This window comes from Urocitellus parryii, chromosome 6 (assembly GCF_045843805.1).
Source record: "Urocitellus parryii isolate mUroPar1 chromosome 6, mUroPar1.hap1, whole genome shotgun sequence".
Classification (NCBI taxonomy): Eukaryota; Metazoa; Chordata; class Mammalia; order Rodentia; family Sciuridae; genus Urocitellus; species Urocitellus parryii.
Window position 1 is genome coordinate 103,007,186 of NC_135536.1, and position 18,510 is coordinate 103,025,695.

The window sequence follows — 18,510 nt, forward strand, 5'->3', positions numbered from 1 at the left end:
GGACACAATATCTTTATTTATTTTTATGTGGAGCAGAGGATTGAACTCAGGGCCTCACATGTGCAAGGTTAGGTGCTCTACCACTGAGCCACTACCCTAGCCCCCTGATTTTAATTATTTTAAATTTATTGAGGCTTGTTTTATGGCCAGCATATGGTTTCTTTTGATTAAATATTGTGAAAAATATATATTCTGTTGTTGTGTATGTCCTATAAATATCAGTTACATTTAGGTTATTGATAATATCATTTACATAACATATTTTTCCTGATTTTAAAATAGTTGTCCTATCAGCTGCTGAGAGAGAGTTTATTAAGATCCCTTAATATCTTTTGGACTATTTCTTTAATTCTATTGGTTTTTTATTTTTGTGTTTTGAAGCCTCTGTTTTTAGATACGTACACATTTTTATTTGTTACATCTTGATGATGAATTGACCTTTTCATCATGAAATATTGGTCAGTACCTTAGTTAATACTCTTTTCCTTGAATTTTTTTTAGTTCATATTAATATGGCCATTTTTACCCTCTTCTATTCATTATTTACATGGTATATCTTATTCCATCCACTCATTTTCAACTGGTCTGTTTTTCTGTATTTAAAGTGAATCTCTTATAGGCAATATATAGTTGAGACTTAGCTTTTTCATACATTCTAGTCGTCTCTGCCTTTAATTGCAGTGAGCCCATCAACATTTAATTATAAAGGATAATTTGATAGTAATTTTACTTATATGATTGGATTTTGGTCTACCATTTCATTTCTGCTTGTGCTCTTTTGTTTGTTTTGCTGAACTTCTTTTCACCAAATTCAAGAAAGTTTTCAGTCGTTATTTCTTAGAGTATTTTTCTGCTTTTGTTTCCCTCCCTGTTCTTTCTGTGATTCTAGTATTCTTACTTTAGCCCTCAAAAAATTGTCCCATAGTTCCATGACGTTCTATTTATTATTTTCATTCTTTATCTTCCTTTATTTGGATAATTTCTACTCATATATTTTAAAATTTACCGATTCCTTCCTTTGTCATTTTCTTTTTCCTTTTTTTTTTTTTTTGGTGGGGGAGGCAGGGTACCAGGGATTGAACTCAGGGGCACTTGACCACTGAGCCACCTCCCCAGCCTAATTTTGTATTTTATTTAGAGACAGGGTCTCACTGAGTTGCTTAGCACCTTGCAGTTGCTGAGGCTGGCTTTGAACTCCTGATTCTCCTGCCTAAAGCCTCCCGAGCCATTGGGATTACAGGCATGCACCACCACACCTGGCATCATTTTCACTCTTAAGTCTATCTAACAAAAATATTTTTTTAAAAAATTTTAAGTATTGTACTTCTCCATTCTAAATTCCCATTTGGTCCTTTATTATATTTTCTTTCTTTCTTTTTTTTTAAACTATAGCATTACTTGTAAGCATATTTTTCCATTACTTCATTGATCACAGTTATGATAGCTGCATTAAAGTCCTTATCTGAACATTTCAACATCTGAGTCATATCAACATTGGTGTCTGTTGATTCTTTTTCCCTTGAAAATAGATCACATTTTTCCTGATTCTTCAGATGTCAAGAACTTTTGCATTGTAAGCTGGATGTTATAAGTGCTTTGCTATGGAGACAAGATGTTTTAGCCAGCTTTTTCATTGCTGTGACCAAAAGACCTGACAAGAACAGTATAGACAAGAGAAAGTTTATTTGGGGCTCAGGATTTCAGAGGTTCAGTCCTTAGCTGGCCAATTCTATTGCTTTGGGTCCAAGGTGAGCAGAGCATCATGGTGAAAGTGTATAGAGGAGGAAAGCAGCTCAGGACTTGACAACCAAGAAACAGGTCTGCTCGCCAGGGACAAAATATAAGCCCCAAAGTCACACCTCCTGTGACCTACTTCCTCCAGTTACACCCTACCTTCCTAAAGTTGCCACTTTTGTTAATCCATATCAGTGGATTAACCCACTGATTAGGTCAAACTTCATAATCTATATCATTTCACCACTGAAAATTCTTGCATTGTCTCACATAGGAGCTTTTGGGAGACGCCTCATATCTAAACCAGAACACTTTAGTTTCTATTTCTTTGTTGTGAAGATTACTGAGGTTTTTGTCTTAAAATGAAATGAATTTTGTTGATCCCAACTACACCCTGCCAAGCTCGGGATAGATGATAACTCAGGTCTGAGTTCCATTATTTAAGTCTTAGCTGCAAACTCTTTTTAATTCACCCCTTTTAAACATGGTTCAAGGATCTATCAGACACTTGAGCTGAGTCTATGCACAGATTCCCAATCCCCCCACACTTTTCTTTTGACTTCTCTCTTGGCAGCCCTTACTCCTTCTCTTGGTTTCTTTTACCAGAACAATGGTCTTTATGACGAATTTTTATTTTATCTGTGGCTGCTACCACAGCATTGCTACTCTGAAGGCAAAGCTACAAATGAAAAGAAAAAATAAACAAAACAGAGAATACAAGAAGTACTTATCACTTGCTTCAAGTTTCAGGTCTCTTGCCTGTCTCTATTTAACTCTCTAGAAACCTGGTTAGCTGCCTTTTATCTCTTATCCAGTATGTATTGATATTATTTGCAGCAGGGTTGTTTTTTTTTTGTACATTCTCCTCTATGCCAGAAGTGTGGCTCTTACTCTTTTAGCGATATAACTGCAGTGGCCCTCCGGGCTACCCTTCCTGTCTTTAGTCTGATTTCCCTCTAATGCAATTTTCACTTGGGAGCCAAGGGATTATGAAATTTTGGTGCTGACCTTGCTTTTATGGGATTGGCTTTTGACTCCTTATAATAGTATCCATAGCCCTTCATAATTAATTGCTGTTCTAATGCAACATGGTGCCTTTTCTCAACCTAGTGTGTTTCTACAGTCCTGGAGTTCTCTACTTTGCCTTTTTTTACTCTCCCTCGCCTAACTCCAGAATCACCATTCCCTGTTCCCATTTTGAATTTGCTGTCCCCTGTAAATTCTCTTAGTATTCTGTATGACTTCCTGTAATGAAAGTTGTCACAAAGTTCTTTCTGCTCAGTTCTCTGTGCTCCTGTAGGTCTGAGCTGCTCTGGAGTTGCAAATCATGCTATATCTATTAAAACTGCTAACTAATTCTCCTCACCTAATTTCACAGGCTGCCTGATATACAAAAGATAAACCAATATTTTATCGATCGAATTGAACTTTCATGAATATAAATGTTTTATTTCTGTGCTTCTCTGGTTGCCTGATGTACATAGATAGAATTTCCATGACAGCAAAGGATTTGGGGCTACATAGCCATTATTCACTATGTAACATTTGGGGCATATCTGCTAACTTTGTCTCTTACGCCCCCTGAGAATAGGTTCTAGACCCAGCGTTCTGTGAAATCCTTACAACTAAAGTCTTTAAACTGAGAAGGGATAAGGTCACAGGATTTCTGGATTTAGTGCAGTGGCAGTTCTCTTTTGCCTTTCTCTTTGCTTTCAAATGGGAGAGTCCAGATATTGCCAGGAAAGGTGTGTGTGTGTGTGTGTGTGTGTGTGTGTGTGTGTGAGAGAGAGAGAGAGAGAGAGAGAGAGAGAGAGAGAGGAGAGAGAATGTTGACATCCTCTTGGCAGTAAGCCAACACTATTCTTCATACTAAGGAGTGGGTGAAAGATTTGGAGCCCATACTCCTGTCAAAGCTGGCTAGCTTCTTGGGAATCTGGAATGCATTATCTTTCTTTGCTCCCTAATTATCAGAAGGGATCCAGAGACCTTTACCTCGTGAAGAACACGGGTTTGCACGAGAGCTGCTGCTTTGCTCCTTGGTATCACCCTTTCAGAGGGAGAGCTTCTGACTCTAACCTACATATTTCTTTTCAAAACAAATAAGCTTCTATTTTCAAAAGATGTTTAAACTTCCTTGTGCTTTCTAGTATCTTAGACTAGAGCCTTAGCTTCAGCTCCAACTTGAAAATTAATGATGATGGAATGTGATGATCATTACCATCCAAAGTACATGTATGAAGACACGAATTGATGTGACTATACTATGTATACAACCAGAGATATGAAAAATTGTGCTCTATATATGTAATAAGAATTGTAATGCATTCTTCTGTCATATATAAATAAAAAATTTACATAAATAAATCAATAAATAAAAAGAAAATAAGAAAAAACAAATGCTTTAATTTTTTCTAGTTAGACAAATAACATTGTAAAAGTATTTATACATTTATTTGATACATTTTATCTGACATCTCCTACATGTCATGCTTCAAGGATAGAGCCAGGAAGATAAATGCTGCCTAGCATTACCAAAAATATATATAAAAAAACTTCTTTAAAAGCATCTGAAAACCTCAGTACACAGAGATAACCACTTCTGATTTTTTTTATGTGATTTGCTCTTTAAATTTCAGATACAACCACTTCATCTGTTTTTATTCCCATATCCTCAACTTTCTTGCACCTTTGTCCTTCATTTCCCCCATGGGACAAATTTCCAGTTCGTGAGCATCTAATCATCTACCTATGTAATGTTTGGCTCTGGACTAAAAAAAAAAAAAAAAAAAGAAAGAAAAAAAGAAACTATTCAGAATGTTAATTTTAATCCCAAGGAGCTTGTTCTATTTTATATGTTTGAGATTTTGAATTTTCCACACCTATGAAATACTAATTATTGAGTTATAGAGGTATTTCCCACTAAATTAAATTAATAGACTTACTCATTTTATAGTTTAATGGGGGAGTGTTAAAAGTTGAGCGACACCTTATTTTTAATGGCAAAAAAGTGATAAATATCTAAATGCCCATCAATAAGAGACTAGTTAAATAAACAATGAACATCTGTAGGATGGAATAATAAGAACCAATTAAAATAGTTTGCTGACAAAAAGAAAACTAGTAAACATGGAAAGATACCTATAACAAGTTGTTGACTAAAAAAAAACCAGATTATTTTATAGACTAGGATATGTTGTTTTCATTTATGTAAAATTTGATGTACATGTATGTACACACACCGATTTATGTAAAAGGATTCAATCAATGTATTTGTTCACATTCTATTGTATAAGAGATGCTTAGTAAATACATTGTGGTAGATGTCCACATCATAAGGGGGAAATCAAATAATGTGTATAAATTGCATATTTGTGAGAAAATATTTGGTTGACTAAAAGTACTTTCCCCCTTATTTCTAGAATAATGAGCTACAAAGCAGGTTGGACTATTTAACAGAAACCCAATCCAAAACTGAAGTGGAAACCAGAGAGATTGGAGTGGGATGTGACCTTCTACCCAGGTATTTAAGAATTTCCTGTTTTTCTGACCCAGATTCTTCTTTGACTTAAGAAAATACTTTTACTGGATGGTTATTAACAGAAGTGCATTCTTTCTACCAAAAATATTTCTGCAAAACTAAGCAGTGGTTGCTGAGGGTTCAGAATGGTTTCCGTGGGAACAGAGACATTATATAAGGTGGAGGGGATAATGAAGGAAAGACCTGGAAAAGCTATTTTGAAAGAGAAATTGGACATACCAGTGAATGCAAGTATTTGTTCATTCATTCACTTCGCAACTAGATGTTGATACCTCCCCTGTGACACTGAGAGCAGTGAGATTTGGTTCATGCCACAGAGTAGAGTCTGGAAGGACAGACAGATATGTAGCAGACATTGATGACAGTATGAGAGGGTGGTGCAAGGTGCCTTGGTAATTTCAAAGAAAGAGGGTCTAAATCTTGAACCCGATGCTTCTGTTCCCCAGTGCTGTAGCAGAGTATTATCTAGCATTTGGTCTGGTTCATGTATAAACAATCTGTTTCTGTTACCAGCACATTTGTGATGTCAATAGCCTGGTTGGTTCAGGGCATGCCTGGGCCAGAACTGGCTTCTTCATTGTTAAGCTGCTCTTCATGCCCAGGCCTGTGTCCCTCCTGAGTGAGATTAGAGCCTGTGCCTTAGTAGTCTGCCCTTGATAACTAACTTCCCATTTCTAGTTGCTCACAACTGGGCCTGGCCTAAAGAGAACATAAAACAAATTTACAACAAGGGTACGGATGACATGTGATCTAGCTAGTCAAAGTCACAAAATGCCTTATATCCTGTGTGCAAAAGGGGATTCTTGCATAAGCGAGGGCATTTGTGTGTGTTGTACTAACACTGGTGGCCCAGAAAAAATGTTGAATCCTGGAAACTTGAATGGTAATATCTGGTGGGAAAGAGTGATAAGCCAGTCACCAAGCTGGGATGAGGAGTCCTTGGTTCCGGCTTCCTAAATGCCAGCAGGAATGCTTTTGGCAGGTCATTCTTGGTTGGACCTCAGTGTCCTGGTCTCTGAAGTCAGTGGTTTGACCAGGTAACATCTCAGGTCTCTACCATCTGTAATGTTGTAAGAGAAAACCTCATTGCCCACCCTACTTTACTTTTTAAAAATTTATTAAGGATGCTTTTTTTGCTCATTAAAATAAGCCACTCATCATCCTCAAAGAAATGATCAAAAGCAGCATAAAGCTCTTTTTTTTTTTTTTGACAATGTTCTTATTTACATTTCTTGTATTCTGGTAAAGACAAAGGCAATTTTGTCATTCTGATAAAATTAACAGAAAATGTTAAACAAATATATATAAATAGACTGTTTCATCAATGTGTGATACAGCGTATGTGATGAAAATATAACTAAAAAGAATGATTGATTGTGTTCAGAGACTCTTTTTGAAATATAAATAATTTGGCCATTTTTGTTTTTCAAGAACCAAGTGGTTTAGTCCACTCTAATTGCCCACATAATAAATCTTGTTTGGCTAAGTCGGGTACAAAACTATGTCTGAAACCAATAAATTGTTTGTTTTCTAATTCCCACATTTTGGCTTAAAACAAGCTTTTCAATTTGTATGCCCAAGCAGAGCCCGAGGCAAACTTTTATGGCTAAGTTATGAAACCACAAAGCGGTTTTCATAATGGAAGTGCTGACAGACCCTTAACTTATGGCCACGGTGAACTTGGAAGCTGCTTCAGTATCTAAAAGCAGCTTTTCCATAAATGTAACATTTGGTTTCCCCCAGGATCCATCTTAGCACTTTAACTACCTGGGTCAGTCAGCAGAGGAAATGAAAACTACATAGCCACATTTCCGAAAAGGCAGAGTCATATTTCATGCGTTTCCTCACAATTATTTATTAAGTGCCTACTATGTGAAAGGCGCAGGGCAGTTCCTGCTGGTGAGGGCGCAGGAGTTTGGGAGATAACTCAGGGCAGTGGTTTTCCACCTGTGCTTCTTGGAACTGAGGAAGGGTTAGCGAGGTCCTGACCTGGGGGCCTCCCTCCCTCCCTCCCCACAACAATTTGAGTCCGTTTTGAATATTGGATTCCAAGTCAGATTTTGTTTGAATCGAGTTCTGTGGTCAGAAATAAATTGGACTCTCCCATCCCTGTCCTAGTTGAATCCCCTTGTTTTATAGGCCACAGAACAGAACCCCACAGAAATAAAGTGACTCTCTGGAAGCCACACAGCTGGGGTTAGAAGCAGGCCTGAGTCTTGGAGTACATTGTAGCTGGAAAATACTTGATAGAGTTGCTAAATTGTGCCATGTATGTTTTAACAAAATTTCTGGTTATTACTTGGACTTCAGACTTGCGTCTAGTTAATAAAAGAGTCCATGGTGTTTTCCAGAATATTTTTTGAACAGTCACCTCCAGAATACTTCCAATCAATCAAAGTATTGAATTAAACCTCAATTACACAAAAGTGCTTTGTTCTTACACCCTATTTTCTGACTAAGAACTGAGCAGTGTGGTCTAATTGGGGAGTCTAGATGCCCTGGATTCCCTGTCCCACTAGCTGCTACTGATTGCAGCCTTGGGCAAATTATCTAACCTCTCTGAAACCTCAACTCTTTTATCCTTAAAATGGGGATGAAGAAAATAATTTCAAATCTCACTGGATTGCTATAAGAATGAATTGAAAAAGTATACACAGCATTTAGCATAATAACTGGACTGAAGTTAAGCACTTAATTAAAATTAGCTACTATTACTATTAATTAAACTGATTTCACATGCAAAACACTGTGTCAAGTAGAAATAAATTTGGGTATGCTAACACAGTTTCATTAACTTAATTTTATTGATGGCAATTAGTGGATTTATGAAATGGATTGATAGCCTGCGCCCTCCAATTAAACTCTCAGCTCCTTAAGACTCTCCCTTCCTGGTCCTTTCTCTACCTTCTTGGGTTCTCTTTCTCCATCTTCTTTGATGGTGCCTCTTTCTTCTCCCAAGTGGGAGCTCCTCTTGCTTCTATCTTGCTCCCAGTAGTTCCTGAAAATATTGTATCTGTTCTCATGGCTTTACCTCTTCTCCCTGTGCCTGAGCCCTGAGTCCACAGGAGTCCCCATTCCTCACCCACTGCTGGGCTCTCTCAGCAGGCATCCACTTGTTCTTCCTCATCTTTCTAGTTGATCTCCTTATCTCTTTCTTCAAAGTCAGTCCCTCTTAGAAGTGGTTAAGAATGTTGGCTTAGAAGTTATACCTGGGTTTGGGTCATGGATCTGCCTCCTGCTTTATCTGTACCTTTGGGTAGAAACTCTTTGAGTTTCAGTTTCCTCACCTTAAAAAGAAAGATTTGGTGTGATAATCCGCTCCTGACCCAGCAAGAGGACCAAGTGAGATAATAGGCAGAAATAAATGAAAGAGTACATTTTTCTCTGGATGCTGCCATTACTTCCCCAGCTCAGTGTATGGCAGTCGCTGCTGAGCTGGGGATTGTTTTGCTCCTAAGCTCACTTGCTCATCCTGACTTGCTACAGACTTTCTCACTCCTATTGCCACCTGCCTGCCTGAGACTAGTCTTCGCCTGAGTGGAATCTACTCAGTACCCTCCCCCTGCCCCTACTGTCTCCTCTTCAACTTCTGCCCCTCTGTCTAACCTTTGTGTCCTTGAATTTCTGGTGAGCAAGGATCTCTTAAGGTGAGGGGAGAGAAAAGGGTAAGGAGTGACTCACTGAAAGTTCAGGGGCTTTTAAACACCCTTTTCTTTTCTTTCTTTCTTTTTAAAAAAAAAAAAAACAGAGAAGTTCAGTTTAAAAAGTATGATACATGTTAATTAAAGCCATGGAGAACAATTTCAGATTGTCTAGCCTTCATCTACAGAGAAAAGTGAAAATCCAAAAGAAAAAGAGACTTTTCTTTCTTCTGCCCTTGGTGAATTGAAACATGGTTTCCAGGAAATTCATCAATGATGCCTTAATAGGTACAATTTGATAAAAAAAATTCCCCATGATCACAAATGCACAGCACATAGTATGCTTTAAAATGCTCACATTTTCACATTTCTGTTGTAGAAATTGGAATGCAAAGTCAACTTTTGGTCAAAGCTTTGTTTTCTGATTCTGCTAATACTGCCCCCAGATGTGGAGGAGGAGGATTGCCCTTTTGTGGATTAATAAAAGATTAACAATAGCCTGAATGTGTTAAAGAAAGTAGGTGAATTTCAGTTCTGTGGTTGAAATTATTTGTGCTCTTGAAACCCTGTTGTTTCCTAGTGACCTGCTTTAACAAAATATGCCACTTTTTTTTTTTTTTGGAAGGTTGGGATATGAGTGCCTGTTGTTGAAACCCAGAAGGTTCACCTTTATAAATATTTCTGCATTTTATGGGCTTTTAGAATATTGTCACCAGAGACCATTTCTTATTTGAGGAATTTTCACAGGAGTTGGCACAAATTGCCATCTGGTTTCTGCCCCCGCCATTTGCCTACACTGCCTGGTCAGGTCTCCAGGGACTCCTGAAGTGCCAGGTCCCATGGATTTCTCTTCATGGAAGGTGACACTGGGACCACTCATTCTTCAAAATTCCCTTGGTCTCTGGTGTCCATTGTCATCTCTATGTAAAATGACAGCTGTGACCAGCCTGTGTGAGCTGCTGGAGTCATGAAGATGACTGAGATGTGGTTTTTCCCCTCAGAGAAATTATACCTAGCAATGGAAACAAATATATACAAGGAGTGCAACATGAGATGCTTCCTGTAGCATGGCTGAGCCTGTATGAAAGAGTCATTTTCAAGGTGTCTATGGGGGATGGAAAACATGGGAAGACATGGTGGATGTCTGGAGGGGGACATGTGAAGTTTAAGATCTGGCCACCGTGCTTCTGATACACCCTGCACCACTTTGTGAATGATTGGATGTGGGAATTTAGGGGAAAGGTGGACTCTCATATTTCATATGCTTTTCATCATTGCTTTGGTCAGCACAAGCAATATAGCTTTGCTATGCAGTAATCCACAAATCTCAGTGGCTCAACACTGTAAATATTAATTTTTCACATCATAGTCAAAGACAGGTTGTATTAGCCCCACTCCACAGAGTCATTCAGGAACCCAACGTTCTTTTTTTTAAATTTTTAAATTTCTTTTTAGTTATACATGGCAGTAGAATGTATTCTGACATATCATATTGACATGAAGTATAGTTTCCCATTTTTGTGGTTGTACATGATGTGGAGTTACATTGGTCATGTATTCATAGATGAACATAGAAAAATTATGTCTGATTCATTCTAATGTCTTTCCCATTCCTACCTCCCCTTTTGTTCCCCCATTCCTCTCTATTCAATCTGGTGAACCTCGACTCTCCCACCCCAACTATTGAGAATCAGCATCCATGTATCAGAGAGGACATTGGCTTTTGGTTTGGGGGGATTGGCTTATTTCACTTAGCATGATAGTCTCCAGTTCTATCCATTTACAAGCAAATGCCTATTTAAAAAAAATTTTTTTTGTAGTTGTAGATGGACAGAATGCCTTTATTTTATTTGTTTTTTTATTTTTATTTTTATGTAGTGCTGAGGATCAGACTCAGTGCCTCATGCATGCTAGACAAGTAGTCTACTACTGAACTACAGCCCCAGCCCAGCAAATGCCTATTTTGAGTGAGCATCTGCATATCAGAGAGAACATCAGGCCTTTGGTTTTTTAGAATTGGCTTATTTCATTTTTTTATAATTGGCTTATTTATTTTCTCTGATGAATGTTTTTGGTGCCTTTGTCTAATATGAGATAACTGTATTTATGTGGGTTTGTCTCTGTGCCTTATATTCTGTACCATTCATCTTCATGTCTGTTTTGGTGCCAATACCTTGCCATTTTTATTACTGTAGCTTTGTAGTATAATTTAAGGTCTGGTATTGTGATGTCTCCTGCTTCACTTTTCTTGGTAAAGATTGCTTTGGCTATTCTGCACCTCTTACTTTCCCAAATGAACTTCATGACTGCTTTTTCTATTTCTATGAAGAATGTCATCAGAACCTTAATTGGAATTGCATTGAATTTGTATAGTATGGCCATTTTTACAATATTGATTCTGCCTATCCAAGAGCATGGGAGCTCTTTTTATCTTCTAAGGTCTTCTTCAATTTCTTTCTTTAGTGTTCTGTAGTTTTCATTGTAGAAGTCTCACACCTCTTTTGTTAGATTGATTCCCAAGTATTTTATTTTCTTTGAGGCTATTGTGAATGGGATAGTATTCCTAATTTCTCTTTTAGTTGATTTATCACTGATGTATAGGAACATGATTGATTTATGAGTGTTAATTTTATATCCTGCTACTTTGCTGATTTGTGTATAATGGAACCCAAGATTCTTTCATCTAGTGATCCCCTGGGCTTTTAGAGTCCTCCTGGACCCTCCACTGCATTGTCTGCATAAAAGGGAAAGGAAAGGGAGCATGGAGGAATATGCAGAAAGGCAGTAAGAGCTAAGCCTGAAGTAATGTGAATCATTTCTGCCCACTTAGTCACATGGCTCACCTAACTGTAAGAGAAGCTAGGAAATTTAATTGAGTTATATATCCAGAAGGATAAAAAATGGGTTATGTCTCCATTTTAGTCTCATTCTCCTGTCAATTCTGCCTCCTAAATATCTCCCTGAACTTGCTACTTCACCTCTGATACTCCTGTTGGAATTCTCATCTCTTTTTCACTTCCTAACCACCAAGAATTTGCTAACCTTCTACCTTCAGGCCAGCTTTTCCATAGATAACTTTCAGCAATTCCAGAGAAATCTTGCTAGAATAAAAATACATCATGGTTTCCTATCCCCTCCCGAATTCCTTAGCAAGGCACTCAGGTTCCTTCTCCACTTGTCTCTTTTTCTGCCACTTTTTATTATGAACTCCTTGCTCTACTCATACCAAACATGTCTCTGTTGCTCACCCTCCTTTGCTCTGGCACATACGATCCCTTCGGCCTGAAGTTCCCATCTCCTCTTTGCCTACTTGATGATGCCAGGCATCCCTCAAGATTCACCTTCCCTATGTAAATTCCCGGATGTGAATTTCTTGGTGATGCTAAATTATTCTGCCCTCAATTAACTCATCATGTGTTCATCTTCATTGCTCAAGGTCCTGAGAGGAAGGGAAAATTGAAGGAGTTCAAAGGGGCTATTTAGAAATGTTTGGGCAACTGTATGGGAAATAAACAAGAAATAGTGTTGTGCTCCAGAGCTGGCAATAGTGGAAGCCGTAACCACTTGTCTTAGTCTGTTTTATGTCGCTCTGGTTGCATTTCATGGTAGATGATATCACAATGTTGGGTGCACATGTGGAAAAACAAAAAGAAGTCATGTGGTGACACAGGAAGCAAGAGTTTGAGGAGAGCCAATATTTGTTCTTTTGATAACAACCTGCTCTGAGAAACTAATCCACCCCTACTAGCCCCAGTCCACTCTCACCAGACCATAAATCCAGCATGGGGTAGAGCCCTTTTCACCTAGGCCCCATCTCTTAAAGGTGCCACTACCTTTCCATGCCACACTGAGGACCAAGCTTCTAGCACATGAACCTTTGGTGGATACACCAATCCATATCCAAACCGTAGCACCACCATAGGCCTGAAGAGGCAGGGGAGAATGCTGGTAAAAGAGAGCAAGGGCAGAAATGTAGCATTGGCCTTTGAGAGAGGAATGTACTAAGCTACCCAGCTGCAGCCTAGCTGGAAGAAACAAATGTCCTGACTCTCTGTCCACCCATTCTATGATTCTTAGCTGCCATCTCCAAGTTGATTAGAACAAAACGAGGAAGAAGTCCATTGATGCTGACCTTCAAGTCAGCTTCCTAGAGCATACAGCAAGTGAAGAGGGATGGAAAGTAGATATGTATGGGCAAACAGAGAATATCCAACACAGCTCTTTACATCTCTCTTATAGTACCAAACACATTATATTAAAGTTACTTATTTGCACGTTTTTCCTGCCAAGGTATGCACTCCTTGATTGTATGTTTTATATTTTTCGGAATCACTGATGCCTGGTACACCTTTAAAAGTTTCAAAAATTATGGTCTTGTCTTAATATATTTGGATTACTATTATTAAATGCCATCAACTGAGAAGCTTGAAAAACAGAAACTTGTTTCTCACTCTTCTGGAAACCAGGAAGTCCAAAACTAAAATTTGGTTTCTGGTGAAAACCCACTTTCTGGCTTATGGATGACACCTTTTCCTCATGTCCTCTTGTGGCACATGAGATGATGGGTCTGTTTTATAGAGGCACTAATCTCACTCATGGGAGTCACACCCTTAGGACCTAATCACCTGCGAAGGCCCTGCTTTCTAAAGTTATCACCTTAAAGGTTTGGATTTCAGCATGAGTTTGGAAAGACCAAAGCATTCAGTCCATTGCAGGTCTCTTTTGTAATGTTTGAGTAAAATATTAAACTGCAGTCTTTTTGTTTTTTAAATGCTGAAAAGCCATTCTTGCCATGTGAAGAATGTAGAGTTTTTTGTTTCTTCTTCCTGACCTGCCTTTTCTCATTTGCAGCCAAACAGGCCGGACTCGCGAGATTGTGATACCTTCTAGAAACTACACCCCGTACACGAGAGTCCTGGAGTTGACCATGAAGAAAACACTGACGTAGGCATGTGGGTACATGCACTTTCTACAGGTGGCAAAGCCCCTGAAACCTTGTGGCTTCAAGTCAGGAAAGGGTGACTGTTGCTTCCTCGTACACACAGTGTAAACAGGAGTGCAAAATTGCTGAGCCTCTGATCTACTTCCAAGAGAAGAAGGAAAGTGAAGGCAGAGGGGACACAGAAGGAAGAGGTTTATAAGGTCATATTTCAGACACCCAACCAATGTTACCCTGCTGTACTGTATCGTCATTTGTTTCTCATGTAGACACTGAAATCCTAACAGAATTTCACAATTTATTTTGTGTTTTGCTAGAGTTTGGTTGGGAAGGGAAAGGGCATTCGTTTGAAATTTCATGTTACTCATGCCAGGGTGGGTTATTATAGCATGAAAGTTTTGTTTACCCATAAAAGTATTAGAGACAGTGTTTCTCTGGCACAAAGAAGCCTTTTCACAAGAAGCATGGGCACCTGGAAAAACTTGAACCTTGAGGAAAGGATTCCCAATGTACAATGCTCTCTCCTCTTGGTGTTGAGGTTCTGTGCAGGGTTGTAAGAGCCACCATTAGAGACTTGTGTGGGCCATACAAGCTTCATTCTGATTGCTAATCTCTTATTTTAATTTGTGCCTTATGCCTTTGTAGGATCAGCTGAAATCACCGTATTTATTCAACCTGTGATTTTTTTTTCACTTTAACTTAAAGAGAATTTTTTATGTTGCAGAAATTTAATCATTTAATGTTTTCAGTATCAATTGGTGTTTTTGTTGGAAGAATGAATGATCTGTTCAGGCATGCTGTACTTTGATATTATTACCTATATCACATATGTTTAATAAATACCATATATTTTGTTTTACTAATAATGTTGTCTCTGTGTTTACTCCATGACTATGTAGAGGGATTCAGAGCAGACCGGGCTGTGGAATGAGTGTAAAGGTCAGATCACAGTGATCTTTCCATCAATCAGTATGAATTACAGAAGCATGGAAAAGCATAAGATTTTATGTGTGTATGTATGAGTGTGTGTTTCTTTTAATTTTCAAAATATATTTAGCTAACACACCTTCTCAAAAGAGTAAGTAAGATATATTCATGATCACAAAATGCAAAAATAGTTTTTTCTTGTAAAAATCCCCCACCCTTTTTCCAGGGTCTCCTTACCTCCCCCAGCTTAGAAAAATAAAAAGAAAGCCCACAAAATTGAATGAATCACCATGAGTTGGGATAAAGAGGAAAATGTGTGTTTTGGAGCCAAATTTGTGTACAAACTCTGGCTATGGGACCTTGAGCAAGCTGTCAACACTCTCTGATTATAGTTTCATCCCCCAGGAAAATCATACCTACTCAGTAGTCTAATGTAAGTAGCAAATGAGGTTATGCAGAAGGGGCTGGCCCAGGCAGGGCAGGCACTTGGGCATCCACTGCTGTCACTCTGGAGGTTGTTTTAAAGCACAGCTGGAAGTGTTCTAGTAGCAAGAAACCATGCACTGTAGAAATGACCAGAAAGGAGTGTACATAGAGCAAAGACTGTCGTCAGGACCAGGAGATAGGGAAACTGGGCTCAGAGAGGGGCAGAGGGTCCCAGGAGCCCTGTACCCAAAGAGAAGCTGGTCTGGAAGCTATTTCTAAATGAATGCAATGACTTAAATAATGTCAGTTTAATGAGACCAAGACAGAAATAAAAACTGCTCCATAAACATTTCTCCATTTCATCCTTTCTCTGTCTCTTAAAATGAGAAAGAAGAAAAAGGAAAGCTTTAGAGATTTTAAATTTAAAGAATGCCAGGAATCATTCTGTAGTGGGAGTCTTTTTATTTTAAATATACCTTCAACATGTGGAGAATTCTAAACATTGTGCAGACTGAAACTGGAAGAAACTGAGAAAGAATCCTTTTAGATCCGATAATGCCAATAATGCTAACCCTCAATATGAAAGAGTGACATCCATCCACTTCATGAACATGAGTGTATGGTAGAACTGAGGGAGTGAACTCTAAAATTACAGAGTAAATTTATCTGTCTGAAAGAATAGCAGCATATATAATAGGGTTTTTAAAAATAGCCTTTTATAATAATGCTTCAAATTAGTATTTTCACTCCAGGCCTTCCAGACTTTCTTAAACACACACATATATACTACTTATTATTATTATTATTTAAAAATAACTTCAGCCCTCGACTGAGAAGCAGAATCATGTGGTTTTTAAGAGTCTAACTGCCTCAGCTCATTGACTAGTGTGTTCATTATAAGTTATAGAACCAACTGAGCCCCTGTAAAATGGGAATAGTGACAGTTTCTTCCTAATGGAGTTGATGCAGAGAACAAATGAGTTAATCCTCATACAGTTCTTACAATAGTGCTTAGCACAAGTAAGTGCTTCTTCAATTCTATCATCATTACATATTCTCATAACCATTTCTTTTTATTATTATCATTTTATATGTATAAACACATATAATCTACACTAGTGTGTGTGTGTGTGTGTGTGTGTGTGTGTGTGTGTGTGTGTGTGTTTGGTACTGGGGATTGAACCCAGAGACCCTTAACCCCTGAGCTACAGCCCCAGTCCTTTTCATTTTGAGACAGGGTCTCATTAAGTTGCTTAAAGCCTCACAAGTTTGCTGAGGCTGGCTTTGAACTTGCAATCTTCCTGCCTCAGCCTCTTGAGCTGCTGGGATTACAGGCATGCACCACCAGGCCTAGCTATACCATTTTTTTTTAATAGTTACTTGGATTCCATTTTATTGATGTGCCATGATTTAATCAACTTATCCCCTAATGTTGGATCTTGGGAGATTGTCTTTACTTTTTTTGAGCATGATTATCAGGGTTTGGAATGGATTCCCTTCTGATGAACCATCTTGTATACATGTCTTTGTACACTCTCCTAAATTTTTTTCCCTCAGGATAAAATCTTAGAAGAGGAATTGGCAGACCAAAAGGTATGCAAGCTTTCAGTCCTTTGTTGCACAAAGTCCCATGTGTCCTATGAAAATTTGTGTCCATTAAAATTCTCACCCACAGGATGAGCATGTGATTTCCTGACCTGTTTGCCAACATTAGGAATGAGAAACGAAGTAGGTAGATTAAAAATGGTTTTATTTGGGCAGATTTATCACCCAAATAGGCAATGAAAAAATTTCCTTCAGGATATTGCCTTTGGATACCTGAGCTCAGGAATGTGCAGGTGTGAGCTGTATTGCTGAAGGAATCCCCAGGGCCCAGAGAATGCCTAGACATCTGACAGGAAACAGGATGGGCTCAGAGGAACTAGTATCCCCCAGGATCCAGAAAGCAGAGAAGGCCTACTGAATAGTATGCCAGAGTTGAGAGCCAATCATGGAGACAGAAAAGGGTTTGACTCTCGGTAGGACTCTCAGAGGCCAATTCCCAGGGCCACTTTGGGAGATAAGACTAACATTTTGGGGAGTGTTTGGAATTGGGAGATGTGTGACATGGTCCACCTATTTAGGGTGCACTAACCAAGGTTGACCCCTGAGCTGGTCCATGTGTGTACTCTGGGTACCCCCCCTTATTCCCCAGTGGATACCATCTGCCTGCTCCAGGCTCTCAAGTGTGGTCTTCAGAGTAAGGATAAGGGTGATAGGAAGGATAGGATTCACTCCTCTTCTGGCTGAAGTGACACTGGACCATAGAGCTCCTCTTGACTCCTTGACTTGATTCTGGTTATCAGTGACGAGTCCTGCTTCCTCACATGTTGAAGTTTGAACATTAGAGAAGCACACTCAGGCAAGCATATAAAGCAGGGTTTATTTAGAAAGGGGTAACATAGACTTCTCCCATGAGGGAGAGGGAGCCATAGCTGGTATCCTGGTATCCCAAGAAGCAAGGTATTCTGCCCTTTTTATATGTCCTAGGCTTCCTTTGTTCTCCTGCCCTCCTCCCCTTATCTTTCTCCTTCCAGCTATGTAACTAGGCATTTGACTAGGCCTAGGAAATGCTGGTGGGATGGCCAAAAGAAAGCAGGTGGGCTGAAGGGAGAGGAAGGATGGAGCATTAATTAACAATCTTATAGCTTCCTGTAGGGAGGGGCAATTCGTTGGACAGGTTACCTTAGCAACAAGTTGGAGCAGGGGGAGGTTCTTGATAAGGGTGGAGGGAGAGCTCTGAAGGAATTAACATTTCAGTCCCTCAGGGGACAGTCTCCATCTTGCCAGACTCACTCAAAATTGGCCTCCTTGATCCGAACTGACTTCATTTACCTATCTATACTGACTGCTTGTCTAATTCTGGCTTCAGACTCAGAAGTTCATTTCAGTTCAATGAGTGCATGCTAGATGCTGGAAGATAGACACATGTGCCTCCAGACTCTTGTCCTTTCCAAAATCTCTTCCAATCAGCGCAGCTCCTTCTGGTCTCTCCTGTCTCCAAATCCTACTTATTTCTGGTCCTATTTTCAACCCTACACTGAATGACTAGTCTTTGTGTTTGTTTCTTGTTTCTCCATTGATGTAAGCTGCTTGGGGACAGCTTCCCATAAAGGACACCTTAGTCATTTGAAGGGAATCCATTCCAAGCCCTGATAATCATGGAAAAGTTGACAAATTAAAAGTATTCCAGAAAGATCCCTGGCTAATGGAAGCAAAGGTGGCCAGGCATTACTGAGTGGGACAAGGTAGGTGTATAGTGTGTT

General features: G+C 39.0%; 1 protein-coding gene across 1 annotated transcript in view; it reads left to right on the forward strand.

Annotated features, from left to right (window-relative positions):
• Myzap (myocardial zonula adherens protein) overlaps positions 1-14,618 on the forward strand; it is an 86,412-nt gene extending 71,794 nt beyond the window's left edge. Inside the window, exons 12-13 of the mRNA XM_026384872.2 lie at positions 5,154-5,254; positions 13,765-14,618. Of these exons, the coding sequence (XP_026240657.2) occupies positions 5,154-5,254; positions 13,765-13,861 (198 nt within the window). The 3' untranslated portion in view covers positions 13,862-14,618. The remainder of the gene's footprint in view (positions 1-5,153; positions 5,255-13,764) is intronic.
• Positions 14,619-18,510: the final 3,892 nt, after the last annotated feature.